This window comes from Fukomys damarensis, unplaced genomic scaffold, assembly GCF_012274545.1.
Source record: "Fukomys damarensis isolate Sample0158 unplaced genomic scaffold, DMR_v1.0_HiC HiC_scaffold_14, whole genome shotgun sequence".
Classification (NCBI taxonomy): Eukaryota; Metazoa; Chordata; class Mammalia; order Rodentia; family Bathyergidae; genus Fukomys; species Fukomys damarensis.
In genome coordinates this window covers 74,374,501-74,396,927 of record NW_022900926.1, presented here as the reverse complement: position 1 = coordinate 74,396,927, position 22,427 = coordinate 74,374,501, and the positions used below count along the sequence as shown (strand labels likewise).

At 42.5% G+C, this 22,427-nt stretch overlaps 1 protein-coding gene across 10 annotated transcripts in view; it reads left to right on the top strand.

Annotated features, from left to right (window-relative positions):
• Mettl24 (methyltransferase like 24) overlaps positions 1-22,427 on the top strand; it is a 167,990-nt gene that overhangs the window by 65,088 nt on the left and 80,475 nt on the right. Inside the window, exon 1 of one of the 10 annotated variants that reach the window (XM_010635269.3) lies at positions 19,888-19,983. The exons of the other annotated variants lie outside the window; for them this stretch is intronic. Coding sequence (XP_010633571.1) covers positions 19,921-19,983 — 63 coding nt within the window. The 5' untranslated portion in view covers positions 19,888-19,920. Of the gene's footprint in view, positions 1-19,887; positions 19,984-22,427 lie in introns of those variants that run through there. 10 annotated transcript variants of the gene reach the window in all.

Below are 22,427 nucleotides of genomic sequence, written 5' to 3'. Positions count from 1 at the left end.
GGGCGCCAGCAGGAGGCAGGTGACCTACGTGCGCCATGGGCGCCGGACGCCGGAGCCGAGCTGCTGTGCCCCGCGGAAGGTCAGTGGCGAACCGCGCAGAAGCCCACACTCTGCAAAACCGCTGCTTTCTAAACCCTCTGTGTACTCCTGGTCACATCGTTCAGTGCCCTGGGGGGACGAAGTGGGACTGAGCAGAGTTCGTTCCACATTCAGCCAATATTTGCTGAGCGTCCACTGAGGGGCAGGCCACGTCGCAGGCCCTGGGCATCCAGCAATAAAGGACTAAAACCCTGCTCATTTCAGGGAGGGGAGGCTTTGCGTGCCAGGCAGGAAAACGACGAGAGGAGTCGTGGGTGCCATTATGTGCTATGTGTCTCCCAGTCTTCCCCGTGGAGGCCTGGACCAAGCTGGGTAGGGTGCGCACGGAGAATGGCTTGTCCACAGCCTTCCTCGTGGTGATTGATGAAAGCCCTCCTGGAGACTGCTCCAGGCTGGCACAGGGTGAGAAGTCGAGTCCCCAGCATCCCTTAATGGGACTTTAATGGATCCCCTAGGACGGAAGTAAAAGTGTGTGTCTTGCAACACTGGGCAGTGTTGCTCTTCCTACCTCATTAACTTCTCGCTTCGCACCTCACTGAGCGGTTTGATTTTAACCTCTCCTTGTTAAGCCTCTGGCCCCCCCACTCTCCATTTTTAAGCTCATAATTTACAGGGTACTTGGAGTGAAAAGATAGGAGCTCACCTATCCTATCCTGGACCTTATAACACTAGATCTTATACAACTCCCACCTCATCCTGGGGCACAGCTCTGGCTACTGCCTGGAGACTCCTCTCTGCCCCTCTCTGCCCTTAAGTAGCTTTCCCCCCGCCCACCACCCACCCACCCACCCCCAGCTCAGCTGTCCAGTTCTACTGTAGTTTCAATACCCTCCACATATCTTCCATTGCTTTCCTTCCTCTGCTTTCTCTCCAGGTCCTATCTACTGTCTATATCATCTTCCTGGATAAACTCAATTCTTTTCTCAATCGCCAAAACCACACCTCATATGTTAAATCTCAATTAGCACTTTCAGAGGAAAGCAGCTACTTCTAATGCACCTCCTCACTTTCCATGGTACCGTGTTATGCTGTGCATAAAACATTGTCATCAAGAGCTTGCCAGCCCCAGGATCAGTGCAGGTGGGGTGTGTTTGTAGTGCGGTATGGGAGGCAATCGACAGAGGGACTGTAGTTCAAATCCAGACCTTGAATTACTGATAGAAGACTCAGGAAGGTGGCACGAGGAGGGGACACTTGAGCAAGGACTTGACATTTCTCAAGAGTTTGGCTTTTCTTTTGGTACTGGGGATTGAACTTGGGAACTTGCGCTTGTGAGGCAGGTGGAAGAACCATTGAGCTAAATCCCTGGATTCTTTTGGCCTTCTGTGGGTGTCCTCACATGTCCTGTCCTTGAACCTCTTTATCACATCCTGAACTTTTTCTTTCCGATTCACTATCGGCATCTATTGTTTGTGCTGTCATCTATACAAGACTTACTCTTAAATCTTTGTCCCCACTTGAGACAACAGAATTCATAACTGGAGCCTGTGCTAGAGTTGGCAAGGTTTGAAATGCGTGGGCTCACAGCCTGTGGTAGACAAGGTCACAGCCACCCCCTCTTTTAGGAGGCTGCTGCCCAATCCAGGCCCAATATGGGTGGGTGGCAGATGTGGAGGTGGAGAGATACTGGGTGTATTTCCAGGGTACAGGGAGGAGCACCTGGTTTCTGTTTGTTTTGCTTTTGGTAGATGGACGGATATGTTTCAGATATGAAGTTTGAGATTTCCGTTGACATTTACGTAAAAATGTGAAGCAGTCCATTGTGGTCCAGGCTGCAGAAGGGATTTGGAAGTCATCACAGTGTGGCATCCAATCCATGAGACTCTATGAGATCATCTAGGGAGTGAGTGTGGCTTTCGAGGACAAGGGTCATGAGCCCGGGCCCCGGGATTTGGTTTTTAAAAAAATAAATTAGGAAGAAAGTAAAGAGGAAATACTTAGCCTGGGTCTCAGCATGTTGTAAGCACTTAATAGTGGTGGCTTTAGTTTTCACGGATCTGTCCCAGATCTTTAGCCTCAGCCTTTATTCAAATGTAATTGGTGATAACCTATTTCTGTTCCTCTGGCTTATGCTGATTCCTTTACCGGCCAGGCCTGCGTCCTCCTTTCTACATTGTTCTGCCTTTTCATCCTTGAGCAAGGTTCAGTACCTCGGAACTTTCCCAGTAGTGCTTCATCAGTCCTACCTCTGTGCCCGTCTCTCCCCACAGGAGGACAGGAGGAATTCTGAGTTCGCTTCTACACATTCCAACACCAGTTTCAGATTGAATGTTTTGTCTCTAGTCATTCTCCATGGGAAGGACTGTGTTTGCCATAGTGACCCCTAGTAAATGCTTACTCCAAAATTAATAATAATAATCTTTCTATTTTAGCCTACCGTAGGTAACGCTAAACGTCATTGGCAAAAAAAAAAAAAAAAAAAAAAAAAGAAGTAAATGGGTTTATTGCTTTTATAAAAATATTTAGTTCTTGGCTTCCTAAGGAAAAAGATTTCCCTGCACTTTCTTCTTTTATTTATTTATTTAGTTTTTTTGTGGGGGGGGATATACAGTATGAGGTATGATCAAAATATATAGTAAATATTTAAATAAGAATTTTATGACAGTAAAAGACACATTGACATTAATTATCTCCTTCTTGCTTCAAACACATCCAGTCATTCTTGTCCTTTTTGTTTTGTTTCATGTTGGTATTTTTGTTGTTGTTGTTGTTTTGAGACAGGGTGTTACATAGTCCAGGCTGGCCTTCACCTCACTATGTAGCCCAGGCTGGCTTCAAACTCAAGGCAATTCTCCTGCCTCAGCCTCCCAAGTGCTGAGATTTCAGGTATGCGCCACCACGCCTGACAGGAGGCAGTCTTGTCACTGTCTGAAGCAGTTCTGGAAGTCCTCTTTCCTGAGAGTCTTTACACATTGTGATTTTAAAAAAATATAGTGGATTCTGTTACTCGTGCCATTCGGTAGAAAAGCAGACTCATGAAAATGTTACCGTATATCAGCATCCAACTTAGTCACTGGATCTGGCACTGTGCAATTTATATCTCTTCTTGGAAGGCAAGTGACCATGAAAGGTAAGCACTGTGAATGGATTCAGGACATCTCTGCAGCTACAACAGTGCAACTAAAGATACTCACAGGAAAGGACTTCCAGAAAGTGGCAAGGATGATGGACTAAGTGTGTTCCAAGTGAGGGGGATTAATGGCATTGTGTCTTTTACTGTAATACATTAAAAATTTTTAAACATTCACCATATTTATTGATCACACTTCATACATCTATCTTCGCCCAAGTTCCTAGAAACCAAGGATCTTGAATTTGTTTTGTTTCCATTTTCATTTACTTCACAGTTGACTTAAATGTTCCTTGAAACTGGAAAGACCAGTTATCTAATCTGTCTTTGCACTTCTGGGAACAGAGCTTAAGGTTCTGTGTCTCTCTGGGGACAATTCTTGCTCCTTTGAGCCTCACATCAAGATATGGTTATAATAGGGTTGGGGATTTAGCTCAGTGGCACCGCACCTGCCTTGTGAGTACAAGGTCCTGAGTTCGATCCCTAGTACTGAAAAAAAAAAAAGATATGGTATAATAGAAGCTAAATGCACCATGAAGAATTGAAATAACATTTGGAAATTACTCGTTGAACTCCTTGAACTTTACTTGAATTTTGTTCATTAAGGGTTACGTGGTTCTTGGCTACTTTGCCCCAGGCACCTACCAGATTGGTAAAGGAGAGCAAATTCTGTTCTATTTTGAGGATGGCTTTCTGGGTGGATGAAAACCTGTGTGAAATAATTGGGTTGCTGAGTGTTTCTTATCATCATACTTATTGCACAGGTGTTTGAGGCACAAAAATTTTGCAATTATATTGCCACTTTAATCATAGCTTATGCTGCTCTTGAAGAAAACAATCTGGTATAAAAATGCAAAGTGAAACATAGTCCTCATATAATGCTTTCCCTCTTCCCTTATTCCCCTCTTTCAGTGAGCCACATAGGCACTGGTTTTAAATACGGAGTCCTCTTGCCCATCAGTAGTTCTAATCTTAGAGCACTGTGAAACGAGGATCCTAATTTTAAAAAGGGCAATGTTAATCTACCATGTGCCCTTTTTAAAATTATGATACACCTAGAACTTATACATTTTGGTATCTTACTGACTCTGAAAACATTCTGTTAGAGTTCTTCATCTTTGAATGTTGCAGGCTATGTGTGGCATAAAAACATCCCTGTCACCCTTTCCTTTCCCTTCTATTTTCTCTCCGTATGTGTTTCTGTTTTCTTGTTCTTTCCCCTTAAAGAGATACTTACTGTGATTCCCATGGGCAGCGTTCTTTTTGGGGGGATTAGGAGAGGACTAGACAAGGTCTCCACGATTTATGCTTCTTTACGCAGCTCTTGGATGCCTGCTGTATCTTTTATAGGTTGGCAATCCACCTAAAAGACCACAGCTTTGAAAATATGGGGCTCATTTGCACAGGAGAGACACTTCCTCAGGGCCAGGCTTCCTGAAAAAATGCCTTCTCTTTTATCGGAGTCGTGTTTCTTGACATTTAATATGCTGGCTAGGAAAGAGACTTCTGAGTCACTGAGCTCCAGAGCCCAGCGATGTGCTGCCTTGGCATGTTAATCACAGATCCTCTGGAACAATGGGCTGGGGGCTGTTTCCTCTTCTAAAAAAACCATATGGCAAAATTTGGTCTTTCTCACTTCTTGTCATCCTGCTTGTAGTTTCTAATTCTGTGATTGTCATCATGAAGGAAGAAGAAAAGTAGCATAGCACACCCCCCCAGTTGTGATATCCAACTGCCTTACAAGTCCTTATTCTTTATGTGATTTGGGAAGATAGGATTGAACTCCCTGTGAAATAGGGCCCTGCAGCAGTGGCAGCCCCTTAGGGTTTTGTATATGTACCTTCACTTCTGTCCTTCAGGGAGCAGCTTGAATCTGTCCTCTCACACTGTCGTCAGGAGGCAAAGCATTTTCATTTTAAACAAAGTCGTTGAGGGTAATCGAATGAGCACCAGCAATATATGGGTGTGAAATAGCAGTTGTTTGGTTTCATAAAGAAAAGCAGGTTTTTATTACGACTTTGATGTGCCTTCGATGGAGAATTGGGCTCTGTACTCTTTCCAAACCCTGCAGTTAGTTCTCCAGAGGAACTGCTAATGGAGCTTCTATTGTTTCTCAGCAACTTCTGCTGGAGATTTTTATGTTTCTGTGTGCAGTTTGTCCAGTTCCCTTGCTGTAAGGAAAAGAATACCTTGTCAGTTTTCTTGAGTAGAATTGGATTCCCTTTTTAGCCTGCAGGGAATGAAGGCCTTGTAGTTAAACCAGAGATGATCAAGGGTGATGGGCATTTGAGTTTCCCCATTGTACAAGGATACTTTCAGAGTCCGGAGCCCTCCTTGTGTTTATAAGAAGGTGAAAGGTGAGCTCTTTGTTCTGTGGCTCATAGAAAGTAATAGGAGCCACTTCATTACCAGGAGACATAAGCAAGAGTCTATCAGCATCGATCAGCTTCTTGTAAAAACAGCCCTTGAGCCTTCTAGATATCTCATGTTGGTCCCATTGAAGTCCTGCGGAGTTTTCTGCTAAAAGAGGGTGAGAAAATTTGCTGTCCAAGAAACATTTTTTATCTTGCCCACATGAAAGAAAGAAAATTGTATTTTAGGAGCCTTACAATCTATGGCCACATGTAATTTAATAACAAGCTGGCTTGCTAGTTGATGTTTAGTAGGTGAATTTGACCTATGAACTTTGAGCCACATAGTGATACATAAATTATGTAAATTCTTTTCCTAGTGCTGGAGATCAAACCTATGGCCTTGTGCGTGCTGTGCAAGCACTACCACTGAGCTCTATACCCCAGCTCTAACACAAATGTCTTAGGTGGGGTGTCCAGTGGGATCCAGCTTACCATTCTTCCTGTTTATATTACAAATCTGCCATCTGAAGGGATTTGAAGTTATAAGCCTAAGCCCAGTGTTCTTAAAGTCAGCAGGTTTTTTTCTAAAAGTGACAAAGTTAATGTTGCTCAGCTCAATGGCACATGGCATAGAGAAGCTAAAGTCCTTTTGACTTATTAAAAAGATAAGTTAGAAACGTTGTCACTTTTAGGAAAAGCAACTGCTAACTTTGAGAACACCAGTCTCAGGCTTATAACTTTAAATACCTTCAGATGGTAGAGGAAGAGGAGAAAGAGAAAAAGGAGGAGAGGGAGGGGGAGGAGGAGGAGAAACAGGAGGAGGAGGAAAGAGAGGGAGAGGAGGAGGAGAGAAATGTATTAGGAAACCTCTGGGACTCTCCACTGAGTTGGAGAAGAATTCAGTCACCATCATGAGGAGAGGAACAACAGAGCTGCTCTGGAATCCCCGTCTCTCTGGCTCTCCATCCTTCTCCTCAAGTGTCACCGTGAGGTGAGGCCCTCCCTCCACTCCAGGGTGAGATTCCCCATGCACAGCTTGGATGAGGCAGCTCTGGAAACTTGCCCTGGCACAACAGCCCCTTTGACCTTGAAGCCATTCCAAGAGAAAGGGAAACTTCCTTTAAATCACGCTACGAAGTCAAGTCCTTGGCATTTCCTGTATCACTTTTGTACAGCTTGCCCTTAGGCTTTGGTTTTTTTAAATATTTTATTCTGTCACTTTAACCCGTTTTGGAAATCATGGACCTGAACACCTAAAAATAGGTTATAGGGTTTTTTTTCCTGTTTTTTCACAATTCCAGTCCTTAATGTCTATATGTATGTGTTTATATATCGATGTATCTATTTCTTTTTATTATTCAAATACTTTTCTATCTATATGTATTCTTCTTTTTTTCAGTACCAGGGATGGTACCCAGGGCCTTCTCAATGAGTTTTATCCCCAGCCCTTTTTATTTTGCCAAGTTTCCCAGGCTGGGTTCCAACTTGTGCTCTTCCTGCCACATCTTCCTAGGCTTCACCACCACCATGCTTGACTCTAGATGTGTTCTTCTCTTCAAGAAGCATTTGGTAAGAGGTTGGCACCTTGGGTACACTTCTGGCTGTTCTTTTATTCAGTGGGAATAGGCACATAGTATCTCTATATATGTAATTCATCTTTCTTCCTTTCTCTCTTTTCCTTTCTTTATTCTTGAAGTAATTTGTGAGGGCTTTTAGTAGGGACAGTAGGTATCAACATTCAGCCCATGACCCCAGGTAGGGCTCTCAAAACAAAGTGAAGGGGCCGGGGATTTAGCTCAGTGGTTCCGTTGCCTGCCTTCTACGCCCTAGGCCTCAAGTTCGATCCCCGGAACAACAAACAAACACACAAAATTGAAGAATCTAAATTCTTTGGTTTTTCCTGTCAGTGAAAATTACTTTGAAAAAAAATCCAAACAAAAGAAAGAAGAGAAGAGCTGCAGGCACCAAGAGGGCTCTGGTATTGTGATTGTGTGAGCCTTGAAGACTTTACCTATCCATCCACTAGGACAGATGTAGTGTGGTGGGTGTTTACTTATCTTTCCTGAGTTTGAGTATTTCTCTACCTTTCTAAGAAAGAAGCCAATAAAAAAGTATTTTCTCACTTTTTTTCTTTCACCTAAACTGCATTCACAAGACCTAGGCATCACCACTGAGATACACCTGCATGAGAGCTTGGACTGCACCTTATACATACGAAAAAACAGGTGGCACGGGGAGTATCGGAGGCTTGGTGGCCAGGGCTCAAGCTGTGTGTGGTGTCTGTCCCCAGGGATGTGGCAGTGTAGTCCACACTGTCGTGTCTGGAGGTGGTGTTCCCACCGTCGAGATTCTGTAAGCTAATAAATCTTTAATCAATTCCTTTTCTGCTTAACTAGCTGGAGTGGTTTCTATTGTTTACAGCTACGAACCTTGCTACACCAATAAATTAGAACTGGCAGTTCAGAAGGTTACAGCTGTAACTTTCTCTTTTCAGTTTTGCTTAGGTCTATGTAATTCAGATTTTGGAACATGATGATTGGGGCCAAGTGAACTATGGGCCGAGGGACCTTTCACTGACAAGGTAATAACATTTAGCGTGGGATACTAAATTACACATCTGCTAACTTTTCTCTAGAGACATCATGCCATTTTTCTTGGTACCATTTGCCTGAGGGATCAGGCAGGAAGGGGCGAGTTTATGCTGTGGTCACAAACAACTCTCCAGTCTCTGGGCTCATACTAGCAGGCTTACTTCTTACTGGTGTTTGGGTCTATCATGGATTTGATAGCTGGGGTACTGCTCTGTGGCCATTCATCTCCTTTGACCCTGGGCTGGCAGTGCAGCCAACATCTGGAAACTGGCCAGTCGCCTTGGCAGAAAAGTGAATGTTCTGAAGGGTCTTATATGATATTCTTATGTTTTAAATTTTTAATTTTTATTAGTACATTTGCAGTACATAATGGATATGCTCCTAGTGGGGAGTTGGACCATGTACATAACACATCTTAATTCTTTTTTCATTCCCTTCCCCTTTCCTCTGTCGCCCCTTCTTCTATCTCTTGGTGACCTTCCCTTTTGCAAAATATCTATCTCTGTTTTCTATTATCTATCTTTTATTTTGTGCTTTAATTTACTTATATTTTGGGTTTCTCATATTAAAGAAACCACACAATATTTCAGTTTATGTGTCTGATATGTTTCATTTAAACATTATGGTTCTATGACTCATTTATCCTTCTTTATGGCGGAGTTGTACTCCATTATGTGTTTCTGAGTTACTTTTCTCATTGCTGAGACAAAATGCTCAATACTCAAAATTCAAGGAAGAGAGTTTATTTAGCTCACAGCTTGTAGAGATTTCAGTCTATAATCAGGTGGCTCCAAGGTAGGGTGGCAGGCAGAAGGTAGCAAAGCAAGAAGAGGTGACCAGAACTTTTTCTGTCCCTGTATATATCTTGTCCAGGCTGCCCACCCTAAGGGCAGGTAGCACGCACATCCTTAACCCTAGCATTGATCCTAGCATCACACCATCAATCAAGTCTATCGCCACACACTCTAGATCCTGCCATCTCTGAGAAAGCCCCACCTTATGACCACATGAGGCTTTGGGGGGTACATCTAGACACAATCTGTAACAGTGTGAAAATACCACATTTTCTTTATCCATTCATCTGTGGATGGACATTTCACTGATTCCTAGATTTAGCTGTTATGAATTGTGCTGCTGTAAGCATGAGTATGCACATCTAGCCCTGATATGATGTTACTAAAAGCCTCGGCCTAGAAGCAGCACACACTACTCCTCCTCACAGTCCAATGGCTAGGGCTAGTTGCTTGGTCCCACCTAGGATCAGAGGTGCCATCTTGCTGTGTGCAGCTGCACTTCCAGCCACAACAATATGAGGACCCCTCAATTATCCACAATAAACAGACATCCCCTGGGTCCTGTTTCATGTTTACACTGTGAACCCTTCACTGGATCTGCACATTTGACAATGTTGGATAAAGCCCGGTTGGCCCTTCTGAGACCTAAAATGAAGCAGACGTCTGAACTGAGCAGCAAGCTAGAACCAGACTTGATTTACGTCTCACAGACAGCGTTGTGGCACCTTCTGGACTCTGAGACATTGTTGTTGGTGTTGTTTTAAAATTTCTGTGCAAGGCAGTGATGGGAGGATGGGTCTGCCAGTCTTTTGTTCTGGGGGCAGGGTGAAGCAAGTTATTTAAATAAGTAAAATCATGAGTGTAAAGGAGCTGAAGGCCTCTGATGAGCGGAAGCAAACTTCATATCTAAATCCACCTTAAAGGCGATTTTCATTTGGAGCCAGCTAAAGGACTTCCAAATGTATTTTCAGAACCGAGCCACAAATCGAAGGCAGTATACATGTTGCATCTCATTTTCTTTTTTGCACAATATGACAGCAAGCAATTTTAGCTTCTTTTTCATCTATTTTGAATGGAGCACAACAAATCACTTCAAAAAATCCCCTAATTAGCAAAATACAGGCTCACTGCGCTCAGAATGATTAGGCTGTAGGAGATACTTCATCTGTCAGCAGTTTGGGAACTAGAATATGGGAGAAGTGAATAAAGGCAATGGATGAGCTCCTTGGATACCTGTTTAGATTACATGGATTTAGAACGTAAAAATGTTTTGGTCTGATGTAGCCCCACCTGTAAGTGAGACTTTTTTTTGTCCTTTTTTTTTTTTGGTGCTAGGATTGAATCCAGGGCCTCATGCATGAGTGAGGCAAGCACTGTACCACTGAGCTACATCCTAAGTCCTTAGGACCCTATTGCTATTCTTGAGATCAGAAATTGAGTCTGAGCCAATCGTGGTGATGTGTGCCTGTGAATCAGGAGCTTGAACCCAGCCTGGATGATTTACTGAGAATCTGTTTTAAAAATTAAAAAAAAAAAAATTAGTGAAAAGGGCCTAGGGATGTAGCTTAGTGTGAAGGCCCTGGCTCAATTTCTAGTATTGCAAAAAAAAAAAAAAAGTTTATATTTTGCTGTCTACCTAATGGTTGTGAACATGCCTTCCCTGAACTTGTTTTTCCCTCAGTTAAAAAAAAAGTAGGGGAGTACGTGGGACTCCGAAGATCATTGTGAAGATAAAATGAGAGTATGAAGGTAAATATACCTATCAGGCCCTGGGACATGAAAATAGTTCAGTAAGTGAAGGCTGTCTGTGTTCAACCTTGTGTGGCCAGTGAGGACACTGGTCTGTGAATGTTAAAAAGTTATAGATGTGCATGTTTGTGGTGTATAAAGTCTGGATTCACTGTAATTTTCAATATATCTTTTATAATTCCTGAAGCTTAAAGCATATATGCTATGTCCAAAGATCAGAAGAGCTGGAGTATATTTTACAAATCTGAAATAAAGGTTAGCAGTATCTAGTATATTTTTGCTAGTGTTTATATTAATCTTATAATTTAAGTGGCGTGGGGAGAGATCATTGTACATGTATTCTTTCATTTAACTCTTAACAACAAAGCTTTGAGGTAGAAATTGCCCTCATTTTGCAGGCAAGGGAGCCAAAGCTTAGGGACATTTATGAATTTGCACAAGACATAACTAGAAGGGATGAAACAAAGCTTTAAACTCACAGTTCATGCCTTTTTCAATTTGCACACTCTCGGTGGTCAGCCTGCACCTATTTTTATATGGCCCATGAGGCAGGAATAATTTTTACAGATGAACTTTTGCAGTCAGTTTGATGATAGAAATGTTAGTTTTGAACCCTAATGAAACAAAATGCTATCAAAAATAAATAAATCCCATTCTTCTCATTAGATCCATATTATTAAAAATTGTGTGAAATTATTATTAGGCTTTGAAACTTATCATTTAAAATATTATAAAAAAATGTGTCCTCTTTCTTGTTCTATAAGTATCTACTTAATACCCTAATTTTGTCTCTTGGCTCACAGAGCCAAGTGTTTATTATCTGGCTCTGCAAAGTGTTTTCCATCCCCTGCTGTAGGAGTTACCTTGGGGCCACCTAACTGTGACTGCTTGGTGTAGATGCAAAAGACAACTCCAGTGGCCTGAGTCAAGTCCAGGGACTCTTGCTAGTGCCTTCTCATCTGCAGCATTTGAAGAATGGTCCTAGATTCCCAACAGGAAACAACATTTCAGTGCATTCTTCTTTCTGGTGCAAATGCCACTGGAAAGCCTGGAAGGTCTCTGTGATGTGACCATTGCCATGCAGCGAACATTAAAGTGGTTTAACTCTTGGTTTTGCCTACTATTCCCAGATACCCACCTTTTCTTTTCCTTCCGTTCTTTTTTTTTTTTTTTCCAGGAAGATGGGTTTATTTAGGCTCTCCCATGCTATCTTTCCCAACACAACTGTTGGGTTGTGGGGCAGATTATATTACAGAAGTCAGATGACCCCCACCTTCTCCAGCCTCTGGAGTCACCTTTTGACTTATTCCTTAAATTCAAATGAATTGAACCGTGAGGTGCACATTCATCCCTTTCCTTCTATCAAATACTCTGAGAATGTCTAGGCTCTCATTTTCTGGTACGTTTTCTCTGAATCTTGCTGCAAGTTAAATGTTTTACCTCTGGCTTGCAGTGACCACCTCTTCAGTGGTCTGTGGCAATACCACGACAGGCTTCATTGCAAGTTTTGGGGAAATGCAAGGATACACCTATGTGGTTCAACACAATTATCAACCTCAAGTGTTCTTGGCTGTTGGGTTTCTCATTGGCTGTCTTGCCTCCTTGGGCTCCTGCTTTCTCTTATGCACATATCAGTCCCTTTTTGCCATTGTCAAACCTTCAAACACCCACTCCCATCACTCTCTTGAGCTTCCAGTAATCAAATTCCAACATTATGCCATTTTTTTCACTACAGCGATTTAGCTTCTTCTGTTTTCCCTCTCCTCCCAGGCCTGGCCTGGAGATAAGTTTTGGCATCCTGGCAGAAGGCAGAATTGGCTGCAGGGAGTTTGTTTTCTACAGTCATGTTTCTCCCATCCTCTCTACTATTAGACAGTGCACAGATATTCTCAGCACGGTGCCTTGAACATAGTATGCACTCATTTTGTATTGACTCTTATTAAGAAGACAGCACCAGCTTAGGTCCAGTGCGGGCCGCCTTTGCCTCCCTATGACCACTGCTCTCCTGACATAGGGGAAAGATATTGGTGGCATTTTTGGAGCAGAAATATATTGCTTTGGAAAGACCCCTTTTTTTTTCTTTTATATACATCTTCATTTTCTTGCCTTTCTGTGTCTCTGGTGAGTTATATTTCTTTCTGCCTGACACAGAAATGAGTTCACAAGGAGAGTGCTAAAAGGAACGGTAGCATTCAAGAATTGTCCAGAAATGACTCAACAATTGCACATTAGTCTATACCCAAGAGAATTAAAAACACACTTTTATTTGAAATTTGTTCACGAACGCTTATAGCCACAATATTTATACTATCCAGAAACTGAAAACAATTCCAACATCCATCAGCTGGAGAATCAATACATAAAATGTGCTGTATCCACACAATAGAATCTCACTCAGCCACAAAAAGGAATAAATTAGTAGTACTTGGTAAAATGAAGACGAACCTAGGGAATATTGTGCTAAATGAACGAAAGCGGTCATAAAAAGGCACATATTGCTTTCATTCCATTTTAACACAATGTCCAGAATAGGCAAATCTATACAAATACCAATAGTGTTTGTCACAGGCAAGGGGTAGAGAGAAAGGGGGTGGCTACTCCCCCGTAGGGGATTTCTTTTTGATGTGATGAAAACATCCTGGAATCAGATGATGCTGATTGCTTGACCTGTTTGTATACTACAGGTCACTGAACTGTACACTTTAAAATGGTCATAATGTGGTACATACCCAGAAAATAACCACAAACCTATAAAATGAATAACAGGTGTGAAGCTCCACACTTGTGCTCAGCTCGGATAAAGACAAATGAATTGTGAGAAGGCTGGGGAGCCCAGCTGGTGGTTCTCAGTGCTGGGCATGTTCGGTAGAAATGTGGAGCCCATGCATTTCCTTGGCTACCTAGCACCTGCCTTGGCCTCTCGGGAGTGATTACCTGGGTCCTGTGCTCTTATGGTGACGTCTCCCAACAGTTCCCCAGGCCTGGAGGATGCACTCAAAATCAGACACACAGGGCCCAGCCTTAAGAACTCAGGAGCTTGCTGTTTGCAGATGATGGAGAATCACAAGCTGCCGTCGCTGTGAGCTTGCTGGTCTCCTAGTATATTTGTTTTTGTTTTTGTTTTTGTTTTTGCAGAAAGTACTGACACAGAGCACCAGGGTTTTTGTTATGTTTTGTTTTGTTTCCCAAAAGATGTGACAAGTACCTGTCAGTCTATTCGGTTTCTTCTTAGGACTTCAGCTACTTTGGCTCTTCTTTCTCACCTTCATTCTCACCTAAATGACCACTGTCATTTTGGAGGGCATCTGTGTTAAAGGGATCAGCAGTTGTACCAATGCAGTGCCTCCCTTTTAGACAGTCCCGCTCTTTGTTGTTACCCCAAATGGCTCTTTTTGTTTGTTTGTTTGTTGGTACCAGGGATCGAACTCGGAACCTTGTGCTTGACACCATTTTCCTGTTTCTACTCTATACTGTAACTACCTGTAGGCTGAATCTAGATCTCAGGAAAATATTCTGATTACTAGAGATTTTAGGTTTAATATTAAGCATTCTTAGATATTTCCAAATCAACTAATATATTTTAGAGCTTAGCGTTAGCTATTTTTGTCAGGTTGGAATTTCAAGTGTGCCTACTATTGCTTAAAAACAAACTTGAATTGATTATATAATTATGATAGGGATGTTCCTTTGAATGGTGAATATTCATTTTGCACAGAAATAGTAAAAAAAAAAAAAAAAGCTTATTTAGCTAATGTGTACCTAGAGCATCCTCATCAGGTGCAGATAGCTACATTAGTTTGAAACTGAAATGCTTGAATTTATTTGGGTGCCCTGGATACCGAGAGTTGTTTTGGAAATTCTGAATGCCTGGGCCTTATTCCTGGACAAGAGATGTTCTTATTTATAAAATCAAACAATCCGGACAGATTGGAGCTTGCTTAATACATACACACAGCATCAAATCCTTCCTTGCTAGGATGATATGTTGAGGCAAGCAACAGCAGAAATGTACTATGTACGTGTATAATTGTTAGCTTAAAAATACAGGTTAGCCAGGATGGTGAAAACTGAAATAAAGGCATTCAGATCTGGTGAAGTCATTAACTTAATAGGAAAAACAGAACATACCCTTAACATTTTCTTTTTTTAAATGTTTTAATAATGAAACCACGCAGGAACAGGAGCAGGAGAGTAAGGAAAATTGGAAATTGAATGTTCTGCCTTTTATCCAAGGAATTCTTAGGTTATAGTTATTTTGAAACCAAAATTTTTAAATTTAAAAATAGAAGTGAAGAAACAGGAACAGATTGGAGTCTGGAGGAAAAATGTGGAGAAACAGAAATGTAACAGGGAGGCTCTGTACAAGGAACACTTATGTCCACTTCTTCTCAGATTTCCTCAGAACCATGCAGATGACCAGGCAGCCACGACTCAAACTGAATTCTTTACATGTTTTGAGTTAGGAGAGCGTAATGGGGAGAATCTGATGGATGCTAAGGAAAACTGCAGAATTCTGAGCACGTGCGCGCGCACACACACACACACACACACACACACATTCACTGACAGTTGGTTTTAAGGCGCTCGTGCCCTCAGGAAGCCCTAAATTCCTACTGTGAGAGCAGATCAGAAGCACTCCTGGGGTTTACAGGATACAGATGCCACATCCAGTCCTGGGAGGTGAGTGCTGGGTCAAGACATAAACAATGGTTGGGATGGCTGATTCCTGAACTCGGAGTAGGTGGTTCAATAACAAGTGTTCACCTCGCACCAAGAGCTGCTCCAGCATGATGGGCTTCTCTCCTATGGAACGACCTCACCCTAGACTGGGCTAAACTGAGCCCCCAGGGAGGGGGAGCCTGGTGTTGCAGGCAACAGTCTATGTGGACCTCACTGCAGCCCCCAGGCCTGGCCCAGCTGCCTCCTCTTGGTGCAGACGTGAAACCCTCAGCTGGCCCAATCCGCTCACTGTGGTCTCCTTAGGCTACACCTAGAAGAAGAGCCATTTTCCTTTCAAAATGCTAGCTAGTGGCTCCTCTCTGCCAGAGTTTTTTGTGTTATTTTCTTTGTAAATACTAAGTGCTTATTCTACACATAAGACGAATCAGTGCTAAACAAATTTCGGAAGGTGGAAAAATTCAAAACTTCTTGAGAAAATACAGTTATTCTGAAAGAAGTTATGGGTCATCTCTCTCATTGCATCCATATTTATATACCTCCAGCTTCGCATGAGCTTAGCCCAGGTTCTTTCTAAGTTGATTGGTAATGTTTGTTGCACCTGTGTAATCTCCACAGTTGTTTAATTAACAAGTGAAGTAGAAGCCTCATATCCAAAGTCACCACTTGCAATAAGTGGGTCAGTTATATAAAAGGTGATTAGAGCAGCAAATCACAAAAACACGGGCATGAACAGTCTATATTAACTGAAAACATGTGCATGTGTGTTCATTTGTCAATCTTTTTTTGTGAGTATGGTTAGTGTTTTATTCTTTCTTGAAAAAACTCATCTAAACTGCAGCACCCACCCTTTTCAGTTTTGGTTTCTTCAAAACGGAGCAAGAACATCACACTTCTAAAGCAATCTAAGTGCAGAATTCTCAAGATTATAGTGACTTGTTCTTTTTTTTTTTTTTTTTTACAGTTATGTCATCCATACCTAATACAACAGTGCTTTAAAATAGCACGACACATTTATTGACTTAATTTTTTATGGAAAGGAGAACATGTGTTCTTCTGTGCATAAATTTCATGGCCTTATCTAAGCTTCAGTAAAATTGTATCATTTCAATAACTTGTACAGCTGATATGAATATTGAGCACCATCTTTTAAAATACATTGGTGCTACTTTACTTTTCCTGTAAAATAAACTCCTACAAGGAGGACTGCACTTACTGAATTTCAAAAAAGTCTGCATAATTCTGCACAGGATGGGTAATAAAAGTGGGACCTCAGCAGATTTGAGCAAATGCTGATCTCTGTGATGCCTGTCTCTGGGTGGGTGGGTCTACCTCACCAACAGTTCACCTTTACCTGAACAACTACTTTTAAAAGTTTTTAACAAATAAAATTGATTGATTGATTGATTTCCAGTACCAGGGATCAAACTCGGGGCCTTGAATTTTCCAGGCAGGTGCACCACACCTGAGCAGCAGGCACAGGGCCACTGAGCTACATCCCCAGCCCTAACAAATAAAATTTAAAGCAACAGATAGTTATAGTTCAAGGTGACGTGCCAACAGTCTTTGGAACTATGAAAACTAATTTTAATATTGTAGAAAAGCTGTTCTCTTAAGAAGACTTGTAAAAAACCTTAACTTTATTCTTTTAAGGTATGAAATATGCACTAACTTAGTTTTTGTTGTTGTTGGTCTTTTTTGATTTTTGTTTTTTTTTGTATCAGGGATCGAACTCTGGTCCTTGAGCTTGCAAGGCAAGCAGTTCAACTCCTGAGCCCAATCCCTGGCCCTGAACTAACTTTGTTTAAAGTTTATAATCGCTGATATATAAATATTTAACTCTTAAAAATCTCTCAAAACAATGCTAATTTTTAACCAAGTGTTTTAAATTCTCAAAAGTGCTTTCTTGTAGCTTCAAGGTTTTTTCTAAACTACCGGTCTTTTTATTTTAGTTTGAACAAAGCTGAATCTAAGACATTTAGGATTTATAATAATTTACTTCCACCTAAATAAAGAGTATGTGTAAAGTATTACCATAAAGCCCTGTTAGGGGATTTCCCTACATTTTGCCAAAATAATTTTTAAAAATTGTCCTTGACTTCAAGAGATACATCATGTTCTTTCCTCCCTGGCATTGAAATAGATGTAAAAAATGTCCCTCAGAACCAGTTCTGTGGGGGATTGTGAATGAGGCACAACGTGTGGTGTCTTTCCTAAGACTTGTAGTCTGGTTAGATTGATGCTTTTGGATCAGATCACACCAAGCATTTGATTAAGTATAAAATAAGATGTAAAAGTAATAATTTGCATAGTCCCTTTTGCATAGGGTAGGAACTGGAGAGGTTAGGACATCTGAGGGCAGCATGTGGCACTAAAACTTGACTCTGAAGAACAAATGGAATTTGAACTGATCAGTGAATAAGGGAGAGAATTCTAGGAGGGAAAAGACCTGGCACAGTAGGTTAAAGGTCAAATGCACTTGGAAAATAGACCAGGCAGTAGGATTTATATCATAATTAGAATTTCCTTCTGGTCCAAGTCTTGTATTGACCCTGAATTGGATCACCAGGACTCCTCCCTCTCCGAGTTGTCCTGTGAGAATCCAATGAGATTATGCCTGCAGCGTCTGGCACAAATAAAGGCCAAGTGAATGTTAGCTGTTTATTTAAAGCTGGGAGGAAGACTAAATCTTGATTTAAGGCAGACCTCATAATTAATGGCAGGAGATCTTTCAGTGAGCTGTTGTTATTGTTCATTGGAGGGAGGCCAAATAGAACAGAGTAGAATCAATGACACCTGCATTTGAATTTTGCCCCTGAAATTTGCTGGCTCTTTGAATTTACACAAAGAATTCCATCTCTCTGAGACTCTGTTTCTGTTTCCTGATCTGTAAAATGACCATTGTGTCTAATGGTGGTCCTTGGTTTCATTTCTTTTCTTTTACTATCGAGAATCCCTGTAAGACTAATGGTCTGTTTCAGCATTCCTTTCAATCTCTGATCATGTGGCACTGGGAAGTTACTGGGAAGATGCAGTCATAATAAAGATAACCATCTTTTACCAAGTATCTTTTAGGGGCTTGCATGAGTGAGGATAGGCTAGGTTATGCTGCGATAACAAACATCCATGTGGAGTTTTAGATTTGAAGTTTTAGTGACTTAAAATAATAAACTTTCATTTCTTGCTCATGCCACATAGTCAGCGTGGGTTGGTGGGGTGGTGAAAAGGGAAAGTCTGGGCAGTTGGTTTCATTCAGACTCAGACTGACCACTGTTGCAGTTTACATATACCTTTGCCATTTATCAGAAAAGCCTGAATCCTTTCCCTGGGCACATTCCAGTCCTCCTCTTTAACTCCCAAGGATTCATTATCCTTGACATTTTCCGTGCCGATGTTGAATTTCTTAGTGTGTTCCACATCCTACGGATAGAGAATTTCATAACTTCGTTACTCATGGTATCGATGAGTCTACCAGTACAAGACCTTTCGCCGTGGCTTTCTGTGGCAGCCCTTTCTGAAGCCACGTGGGCACGTGAGCTCTGTGATCAGGAAAACTAGGTGTGCGGTGAGATAAAACAGAGGGGGCTTGAGGCAGCATGGCATAGCAGAGAAAGAGTGGGGACAGCTGCAGAAATCTCATCCTGTCACCTTCCACCCTGTGACTTTGGCATGTCACTGCACTTCTCTGAACTTCATTTTCTTCAATTATAATGTGAAGGGATTAGGCCCCTTCCAGTGTAATGAGTGGCTACAAATACGACACCAGTAAAATAATTTTACAGCTAAAAATAGTTTGCATTTTCTATATTTGTAGTTTGTTTTTTAAAGACTTTCCATTGTGGAAGGAGGGACATTTGTTTTTCATCCATACGGGTAATACTGCTCCTTTCTCATACTGGTAAGAAATGTGTTGAGAATTTTGTCAGCTTAGACCTACTATGTTTACTTGCACAGTTGTCCCCTTTAGTCTTGTCATTTACAGTCTGAAATGGGGAAAGGAGACTGGGCCAAGGTCAGCTGTCACTCTGGCAGCTTCACTTCCAAACTTGGGGGTTTTCATCCCAATTCAGCAAAGAACCCCAGTCCAGAGTCACACACCAGCAAATCTTGTGCCACCGAACCCCAGAATAAGTCTGTTTCCTCCCCCGGCCGTTCTTCCCATTCCTCAAAAGGGCCACTGAGTGACACCGATGCTCGATTTCTGTCTTCCGTTTAGGTCTAAGGCTTAAGCGCTTTTGGTTTCAGTGAAGTCCAGCCAGCTCAGCCTGCCTTGTTTCACACTTCTGGCAGCTTCCCACAGATGAAAAAGAAACATTCACTGGGCTTCTAACGTCTCAGGCACCTTAATTTAGAGTGCATTCAGACAGAAAAATGTTCCATGAATATAGAATCATGCAGGAACGTCCAGAAGCAGAATCTTATCTCTAATTGGGGAGGAGTTACTGAGGCTACCAAATTGCATAATCACTGTCACAGTGTCAGAGCGTGACAGTATGGAGAATAGGAAAAGGAAGAGTTAATAGGAATGGGTACCCATTTAAAACAAGAATCACATGCATGCGTAAGTATGCATTTGTGTGCCACGCATGACGTGCTCAGCTGGGAGTGACGGGCTCCTCAGGAAATCGCCGATGCCCTTTAGCCATGTGGTACGTAGTGTGGGACTCGGCTGGGACCCTGGACCCGTTTTGCCCTTCCCGTTGTACCCTGCTCCCAAACCCACCTGTTCTCCCCATGGCAAGGCCTTATGTCCTGCTTCCTTGGTTCTTTCTCAGAGATGCTTCAGGCACCTTCCGCGTCTACCGCTGACATCCAAGGAAGGCTTTGCTTCCTGTCAGTGTGCTGTGCCACATGCAGCTGCCTTCCCGCTTGCCACCTTGAGGGTGGATGCAGGATGATGTGCCCACTCGGTATTTCAGATGCTTTGTGTGGCCTCTGGGATGAATCATTCCTTCTGCCTTTCCTTCCCCTCCCCTCCCTTCCATTCTCCTCCCTTCTCTTTCCTTTCCTTTTCACTTTCTTGCTTCCTTTTCCTTTCTGTGGTCCCGGGGCTTGGACCCAGGGTCTCACACACACTGGGCAAGCACCCCGCCACTGAGCTACATCCCTAGCCCCCTTTTCCATCATACTTTGGGAATAGGGTCTCTTGAATTTGACATCCTCTGGCCTCAGCCTCCGAAGTAGGTGGATTACGGGCATGTGCCACCACGCCTCATTCTCTCTGCCACAGTCCTCGCCCCTGACTAGTAGTGAGACATGTTAACTCTTTATGGTGAAAAAAAAACATCTCTTTTTGCTCAGAATTGAGGACTGAATTTTTTTCCTCTGTTTTGGATGAGGTTTCAGGGCCAGTGTGGGCTGAAAGCCACCAAAAAGGCCCTAGAAGCCCCTTGGAGTCCACTCTGGATCATAGGTGAACTATGGGGAAGGTAGAGATTGCTGTGTATGTTTGGAGGAAACCCTCTCCTTCTTTTTTCTCATCTCCTTTTCTGTTTTCTTCTCCATTCCTCTCCCGTCCTCCCATGGCTTCCTCCCCACCCACCCTCTGCCAACTGCAGTTTCTCTTTGGCTATGGCAGGTAGTTAGGATTGTGCACATTCTGAAAACAGGATTCTCAGAGTGCTGCAGCCCTTCCCTCCCAAGAAGCTACTGTTTGAGGAACTGGTGACTGGTATGGGGATGTCACCTAGAATTTTCTGACTGAAGCAAGTTCATGAATACAGCAGATTGAGGTTGGTTCATATGGGGATTCTGGGGCCCAGAAAGGCCAGATGCCTTGTAGATTTTGAAGAGGTTGTGCATGCATGTGGAGCGGTGAGGCACACATGCACGCAGAGAAACAGACATTCAAGGGGTGGTGGGGGTGGGGAGGAGAGGAGAGACAGACAGAGAGAGCGAGCCTTAAACATGTAGTGAATGCGTTTCTCAACTTCTTCCTTTTCTAGGCAAACATTCTTATATAAACATATTCACAAGAGAAACGAAACTCCCCCCTTTCCCTGTTGATTGCTTCCTCAGTGATTTGACATCTGCACCCTACTGTGCATGCAGACACTGTACGGTGTCTATATCCTGAAAGCAGATGAAATGCTCTGAATCGACTCCAGGCATTTGGCTTGTCTTTTGACTGCCTATGATGAAAGTCAAGAGTACATGATGTTTTATTCTCTTAACTATCCCCTTGGGGGTTTGAATCTTACCCAGATTTGAACCATTTTGACACACACACACACACACACACACAGTGATGAATTTGAAGATGTCAGTTTAAGAACAAAACCCTATGCTGCTTGGCCTTTCTTTCCAACTTACCAGATGACACACAGAAAATAAAGAACACATTGAGAGCTGAGTGTTCATTTCTCCTTGTCCTTTCCCCCACCCTCTTTCCTAAAAGTTATCAGGGCCTACTTGAGTTACAGGGCATGTTTTCTTGTCAGAGTTTTGATTTCTGGTTCCTTTGCTTCCCAGCCCACACTCTTCATAATGATGCAGGGGCAGCAGACTGATGGGGAACGGATTGAGAATGCTGCTCTGGATGTGGGTTTCAGCAGGAGCGGGGCTGTGCCCGAGGCAGCAGATGGACTAGGAGAGGTGGGGCTGGGTCTGCACAGAAAAAGGACTCGGGGAAGGAAGGGCTGCATGGCACGGGCTGGCTCTGCTGTTTTCACCCAGCCACTGTGACCCTGGCCCACTGTCTGCTCTGTCAAAGCACTAAGAGACCCTCAATTTTTTGTGGTTGTTGTTATCGTTAGTTTTCAGCAGTACTGTCACGATGTGTATGGATGTAGAGTTTTTCTAGTGCTTCCTTTAGGGATTTGCTGAACTTCTCTTCTGGTTTATATATTTCATCAAATGTGGGGGTTGTTAGTCATTATTTTTAAAAAATATTATTTTCTGCCTTACATTCTTTCTCCCACTCTTCTGGGATAGCGATGCCACAGATTGCTGCTTCCCCTCACTCCCCATCAATTTTTCTTTCTGTTGTTCAGATTGAAAATTTTCTGTTGCTCTATGTTCAAGTTCACTGACTCTCTTTAGTGTCAAATCCATTCTGCAAATGAGTCCATCCACTGGAATGTTTATGTCAGTT